This window comes from Antrostomus carolinensis, unplaced genomic scaffold, assembly GCF_000700745.2.
Source record: "Antrostomus carolinensis isolate BGI_N321 unplaced genomic scaffold, ASM70074v2 scaffold24473, whole genome shotgun sequence".
In the NCBI taxonomy this organism is placed as follows: Eukaryota; Metazoa; Chordata; class Aves; order Caprimulgiformes; family Caprimulgidae; genus Antrostomus; species Antrostomus carolinensis.
In genome coordinates this window covers 98,081-105,801 of record NW_010304806.1, presented here as the reverse complement: position 1 = coordinate 105,801, position 7,721 = coordinate 98,081, and the positions used below count along the sequence as shown (strand labels likewise).

The 7,721-nt window shown below is 39.7% G+C and overlaps 1 protein-coding gene across 1 annotated transcript; it reads left to right on the top strand.

Moving 5' to 3' along the window:
• Positions 1–5,179: 5,179 nt before the first annotated feature.
• PID1 (phosphotyrosine interaction domain containing 1) lies at positions 5,180–6,353 on the top strand. Its single transcript, XM_029084179.1, has 2 exons — positions 5,180–5,293; positions 5,469–6,353. The coding sequence occupies exons 1-2, from the start codon at positions 5,180–5,182 to the stop codon at positions 5,943–5,945; spliced, it is 591 nt and encodes a 196-aa protein (XP_028940012.1). The 3' UTR covers positions 5,946–6,353.
• Positions 6,354–7,721: the final 1,368 nt, after the last annotated feature.

Genomic DNA, 7,721 nt, shown 5'->3' with positions numbered 1-7,721 from the left:
GCAAGTATGCAGAGTAAATATATGCTGACTCAAGTTCAGTGCTTTGTTTGTTTCAATTTTTTAATTTTCTTTATTAATTTTGGTGACAAAGACCCTCATTATCTGGTGTGGAAGAAATACATAAATTAAAGAAATAACTAAGTACTTATTTTTCCATATGGTCCTTTGATCATGGTCTTGAATAGTGAGAAAGCCCAGAGTCCTGTGTGCGCATGTGTTCCCATGCCAGACTCCTGTGCCAAGGGAGCATCTGCCCTTGTGTAATGTAATAATTATGGATCTTTACAACTTGGATCTGCTTTCTTGGAGCGACAATAGTTTATGGACCAGGGATAGGGAACAGAGCGAGAAAAAGAAATTGGGTCACCAAATTTTAGGTATCCAACTAAGGCTTGCGAGTTAGGAGCAGTATGGATTTATTGCCAACAAAGGAGTCAGATCTGAAGTTGGAATGACATATGCAGGAGCTAAGCTGATCTTTATCTCATATGAACAGCAAGTAAACAATGCGAGGTCAATGAGAAGGAAGATAATTGTGTATGGAAAGTAAAACCCCCTTGTTACTTCTGACAGATGTGCTGCTCTGGAAGTGAAAATATCTATGGCAGCTGGTCTTTTCAAAGTTGGTAAGCTCTTGAGCCTAGTTATTAAAAGATATTCTCACTATACACTACTGGACTGAAGGGGTTGAAAACAACAATGTCAAAATACAGAGATGTTTTTGTGTGTGCAGGACACCGCATAAAGGCGATATGAATTAATCTTCATGTCCTTTGAGATGAGACATCTCTACATGTCAGACGGCTGTAGCTGTGTTATGAAAGGGCAAAGGCACAGCATTTTTCTGTTGAGGACAGTTTTGTCAGATACTGACACTGGTGTTGGCAAGTCTCTAGGGTGAAATAAGGAGCTCTTCAGAGCATCTTGTTTTTTGCTAAAGGTTTGAATGTTTGCAAGCGCAGAACTGCTGAAACCACAAGTGTATTTTATGTCATGTTGGGTGACAGTGGCTTGCCAGCGAGTGAAGGATCAGATGGAAAATGTCAGTTTGCCATAGAAAGGCTGGAAAGAATGTGAATAATTTTTAACATGCACAAGAAGTTGTTGCAAGTTGTATCTTCCAGAAATCCATGGGAAATATGGAACACGCAAACAAAGGACTGGAAGTGTCATAAAGAAATATATTCCTACCCCTGGAAGAAGATACGATATGAAATGCCTTCATTGCCTGTGGTTAACACAGTAGCATTGAGCTGGCTTTTCCATTCCTTTTCACACTTAAAATACAGTATCCAAAACAAGTAAAGGCTACAACAGCTTGACCATAATTTAGATGTTACAACCAACCTGTGGCTACTCTGCCTTGCACTAAGGCTAGAGGAAAGGGAGTGCAGCTACTGGCCTCCGTGTGTATAGGATGACACTTGCTATATGACAGCTATATTTGCTGTCACAAATAAGTCATCTTCCTGATGTTTGCTGCCAGGTGACTTCTGTTCAGTGTTTCAGAAGAAGGAAAAGCATTATTCAATCCTGGTGAACTTATGTGGCTGGTGGTCAGAGCTGTGGCTATTGCTGGTCCTTGTCAATGATTACTCTCTAGTTAATAAGGCTGTACAGTTGATTTTGCTCGGGCACTTCTTCTGTGTGTGTTTGCACATGCACTAATAATAATGGTGTCCTTCTGTGCTCTTCACATCCGGTTCTTACGAGTATTAAAGATGACTTCTTCCCCCCCCCCCCATACTTCCTCCTGGCTTCACACTGATGAGACACTATAGATTTTAATGCCACCAGTGGGAATTTTTGCCTCAAAAAATTTTTCTTCTCCATCTGATAATGGAAGGAATAATCTGTTCTTTGATCTTTGGTTGGCAAACTTGGAAATCAGAAAGGAAGCTGGTTTTACTGTAATAGCTTTAATGATATGTGCGGTCAGTGGTTTCTCGGCATTTAAATGAAGGTGGGTGTGCTGTGAGACATGATGAGGTAGAAGCTGAAATGCAGGGTGCATTGCTTGTGGAACAACCTTGTAACTGAGAGCTCAGGGAGAAGTGCCCTATAAATCCATCTTTTGCCAGTTTTGGTTCATACTGATACCATCTCTGCAATTATGCAAATGTTAATATCTAAGTCACTAAATTGGCCAGCTCAGGATTGATTAATATGAAATGAATAACATGTAGATGATATTTAATCATGAAGAAATCTTTGTTCTGAGCAGGATGCTGCCTTTTTTGTGTCAAACATTTGAGATGTCTCGCCAGTCCCTGTATCTCTGTTTTGTATTTAGCAGGGGACCATGAAGCAGTGAAATGTTAGACATCTGTCTTCACTAAGAGCTTCAGTGATGCTACTCTTGTGAAATGCTTGTATCTCAACTAGGGAAAAAATGATAATTTGTTTAAAGAGAAACAAAAAATAACAACATTAGTAGATGTTGATGTTTCTGTTTAAGACACAGCACAGGAGAGACCCTAAACCAGAGGTTTTGTTTATTCTCTCTCCTGTGAACTTCTTGTTGCTGTGTCTAAACACCTTATAAATATTTATGAATGTGTCCTCAAAGGAAAATGAAATTTATATAAAGGTGTTGCAAAGTGGTGTTAAAGGAAGCAACTTTCCAAAGGTTCCTACACAGTTGTACTGTGACAGAACTGGGACTAGTAAATCAGACCATTATGTCCCATTTTGGTAAACAAGCCATCATCTCATCCTTCTTATTAGTTGCTTTTGCCTTGGCTGCTTTCAGAGTAATTCACTGTGTTTCTTCACAAAATACAAACACTGTATTTGTAAAGAAATACTTTTGTTTGTTTTAACTTCACACTTAGGCAGGCCACGCACAGATTGATTACCAACAGGGGGTTGCAGTTAGTGGCAGGGAAGGAAGAGAGAGAACATTCAACTCAATTTACACTCCTGCGTGACAACCCTCACTGCTCTTGCTCCTCAGCCACCGGAGGTTTCCTGAGCATCACTTGGGACATGTCCGTGCTGAGGAGCTGATGCTCTGTGTGCTGGGGGTGAATTTGCCGCATGGAGCTGAGCAGCACTACCTGCCTGGGAAGACCTGTAGCAATGCTTCCTAAGTGGGATGTAGCTGCTTTTGCTTTCCTCTCCTCTCCCATTCCTCAGCAGCAGGGCAGCCCACGTGCTGTCAACAAGCTTCCTCTTGCAGACAGCCCATAATGAAACAATTCCCTGTATTTACTGTTGTGCACTAAGGAGAGGTGCTTATTTCTGCATGCTCCAAGTGACACTGGTCTTCTCCAAACAGCAGCTGGGGGGACAAAGTGTTGCAGTGGTGGCAGCATCTCTCCTGTGGCTGGGAATTCTAAATTGTATTGGGCAGTGACAAAGTACATGAGCAAGAGGCTAATTCTCTGTGCCTCAGGGTTTAAAGGCTTTGTGCAAATCGCTTTGAAGTCAGTGAAAGACTTCTGTTACTTCAGTGGGCTTTGAATCTAACCCCAAAAGCTCAGTTAATTTACAGTGCGTGTTAGTCTCTTGTTAGATGGCTTGTGAATGTGAAATGGTGCTAAGCCAACTTTCAGAGAATATATTGAATGTGCAAATTTTTTGTGCACTGATCTTGATCTTTTCAAAGCAATATGACAGTGGATGTATGTTGAAATGCCCCCCAGTATGTTGCAGACACATTCCTCTTTGGTCTTGTATGTGCTGTTTGTACATGTTTAGTTGGCACTATGAGCTCTGAGGTTTTCTTTTAAGTTGTGTAACAGTACTTTAGGGAACTCAACTCTCATCACTAATAAAATAAAATAAAGCAAAACAATGGTAGGTCTTGCCTTCTTAACTATTCTAGCTGTTGTGTTTTCCACTGTTCCAAAAAATATAAAGCTTTATAAGATTTAGCATACTCCCAGTGCAAAGCATGAATATTTATAGGCAAAGAATAAGACTTCCCATTTTGAAATGTCAGGGCTATGAAATTGCTTTTTTGGCAGGCATGATTAAGCCACACGGACTTCCAATAATGTTTTGTAAGCTTTTTCCTTAATTATGGCTTAATTTAGGTCTCTGAGTTTAACAAAACCTATGAAGCTTGCAGCAAAATATTTTTCTAGTGGAAAATTTTGTTTGCATGGAATACAAATCCTGTGTGCCTTGTGGGTATGATTTTTTTTTAATGTGTTTAAATGTGGAAATCTCATACGTTTTCTTTGCATGTCTTAAAGCATATACAAAATAAAAATAGCTGATACTATGTGTTTAATACAGAATTTTGAAGAAATTTGTTTGGAAAGTACACGTGATTACTTTTTTCCTCCAAACAGCTTGAGTAAGATGCACATGAGGTTATAAGACATCAAGCAAGAGGCATGAGATTCTGTCTCAAGCAGTTACTGCTGCAAGAGACAAATTAGAAGCAATTTTATTTTCATTTAGTTGTTCTTAAATGCACTGTTCTGACCAGAGCAATAAATAGAATAATCTGCGTAATTGTATTTATGTGGCATTGATCTGTCTTTCTAGAGAAAATCCCTTTTCCCAGATAAAATAATCTTCCATTCAGCTGTAAGTGGAAGAAAGCCTCTTTAGCAGCTGCACAGATTTAGGGGAATGTTTCTGCACAGGCTTAATACAGAATTTTCATATGGACCTCTCAGTGAATTTGTTTTTTTGTTTTTTTTTTGTGACCAAAATACAGTAAGGGCACTAAAACCACCTTGCTTTCCTGTACAGATTGGATAACAGGATATTTATTCAAAAGAGCTAGTCAGGAAAGCACAGATATGATGTGATTAAACTAAGGTAGATTTATTACTAGATTTTTTTTTAACAGCATATTTTCTTAAATTGATGTAATAAATGTCTAAGCCCTGCTCAAAGATAGTTTTGAACAGTTTTGAGCTATTCCTGGCTTAATACTTAAGTAGAAACAGCAGAAGTTGTGGAAAAATAAGATCATTTTGGAAAAAAAAAAAAATTCAAACAGTTTAAAATCCTCTGCCCTGATCATGCTTTTCTGACCCCCTGCAGCTTTGCATTATCGAACAGAATGTCTCAGTCTCCCCAATAGTAACGTTTGAAATATGATACAAATAAATAATCTGAATGAGGTAGAAAGGAAAAAAAAATTGTTAGCATCCCAGCTACATGGGGCCTGCTCTACTGGCATTTAAATTGCTAACATGACCTTAGAGGTACAGTCATGGGCTCTAAAGCTGAGTTTTCAGGGGAGCTGAAGGGAGTGAAATCCCTTGAAACTCAGAGACTGAACATTTTTAACATCTCGGTTTCAATGGTGAAGTCAGCATCTGAAAAAGCAAGTATCTGGAAAGCAGTTTCAAAACTGTTTTACCAAGATTATGGGGAAATTGAGGAGTTTGGAGGGGGGAGGGTGCTTTTATTTCCTGGATAAAGGAAAGTTCTCTGGGATGGCAGAAAGCAACCCTGGAGTCTGCTGTCCGTGTTTCACCTATCTTTGCTCTTCTTTGCAGGTTACGTATTTGGGTAAGGTTTCCACAACAGGGATGCAATTTTTGTCAGGCTGCACAGAGAAACCAGTCATTGAATTATGGAAGAAGCACACGCTTGCCAGGGAGGATATTTACCCAGCTAATGCCCTTCTGGAAATTCGCCCTTTTCAAGTCTGGCTGCATCATCTGGACCTCAAAGGTGAGGCGACAGTCCACATGGATACCTTTCAGGTAGCACGTATAGCCTACTGCACTGCTGACCACAATGTCAGCCCAAACATCTTTGCTTGGGTCTATCGGGAGATCAACGATGACTTGTCCTACCAGATGGACTGCCATGCTGTAGAGTGTGAAAGCAAGCTGGAGGCCAAGAAGCTGGCCCATGCCATGATGGAGGCTTTTAAGAAGACTTTTCACAGCATGAAAAGTGATGGCCGGATCCACAGGAACAGCTCGTCAGAGGAAGTTTCTCATGAATTTGAATCTGACGATGGCTGACTGAACTCATTCACGGTTCAGCAAAGGCAGAAATGGCCTAGGGAATAAGAGCTGATAGATGAATAAGCAACAATTGAAACTGGGGAATGAAAGGACTGCCAAATACTTGTCTGACCAGCTTTTTCAATCAAAAGAGCAATTCAGTACCTACAGATATGCATCATTAAAGTAATTACGTTACATTGAAATCTGCTGCTGTTGTAAAAGTGAGAAAAAAGCTCCCTCTCCCATCTCTCTCACCCACCCATTACTGTCTGTTTCTTGTCTCTGTAGTTCAGGTGCATACCATGAAGTAGAGTCAGTCCTGTTTGTCTTGTAAGACTGGTCAGGCAATTTTATTAGTTGCTTCTCTGGCATTCCTAGCTGGGGGCTGATGCACAAGAGCAAGTAGACCTGGAAAGCCCTAATAGTTCCTGAAGAATATTTCTCCATGATGCATCCCAAAACCCCTTGGAGCATATGTAGGCTAAGACAGCCTTACATAGCCTTTTAGACTAATAGCCTGACATTCTGCAGTTAGTTCACACTTCACAGATAAAAAACAAAAGATGCCTGTATTTACATATTATATCATATGCTATCCTTTATTTTATTCATTGTACCTATTTTCTTAATATACCTGCTGCCACGTCTTTCACCCAACACCAGTAGCTGCAGTTTCAGACTATATACTGCAGGATACCAAAAAGGGATGGGCAAAAATACTCCACGATGGCTGGGAGTACAGTGAGCCAGCACCACTATCTGTGCATTTTCTAACCCTGATGTGATCTGCAGGAGGGAGGCCCACTGGTTGAGGGACACTTGGGTCCCTCACCGTGTTTGAACTGTGACTTCTCATCAACCTCAGGTCTGAAGTGATGTGAGCATGGTAGCCTTAGCTCCATGTTATTGGTCTCCACATTGCTGGTCGAATGGCTGTGATGGGATGGAGCTGGTAGTGCCTCGTCACACAGCCAGGGCTGCGTTACTGTAAAGATCAAAGGAGCTGGTCCCTTAGAAGTCAGGTTTGAACATTTGCTCTGGTTGAGAAGCTGATGTTAAGATTCACATATCTTTCCTTGTTCACAGATATACAGAGTCATGCCTTTCTTAAATGCAGATGTTTAATAAAACTCAAATAAAAGGAAAAACTTGTTTCACTTGATATTTTTTAAGGCTGAGAGCAGATCAATAGTTTGCAAGTAATGCTGCTCCTTTATACAATTTTGTTTGTAATTATGGTAATGTTAAGGGCACTAGAGCACCTTACAGAAGCCTTAAAAGAAAGCTAATCGAAGCAGATAGCTCTGTGTCTGTGTTTTGTGGGTCTATATGTTTGTATGTAAGAGTGTATGTGTGAGTCCAGTGTTAAAGCATGTAGGTTGAGCACAGAGACATATTGAGGAGGGCCCACACCTCTTGAAAATATGCTTGTTGCTTTACAATGTATGCAAACTATTCTCCAGCATAAATGCATTCATACTTTAATAAAGAAAAATGATTTGAGTTAAATCTTGAGAGTTTTAAGCTGTCTTTCCAATGCAAACTCTGGTTTTGTGTGTGTGGATTCTGTGTTCATTTTGTTTAGTGGAATGAAAATGTTAATTTATTTTCATTTGGTATTACATCAGCCTCCATGAGAACTACCTTTAATATTTTAAAAATATTTTCTTTTAAATATTTAGGTAAATTATTGCAGTGAGATTTTTTTTTTTTTAAACTTTGCTGTGTGTCGACATGGTTTATAATTTCTGCTTTGCAGGAGGTGATAGAGATTTAAAGAAACTACTTTAA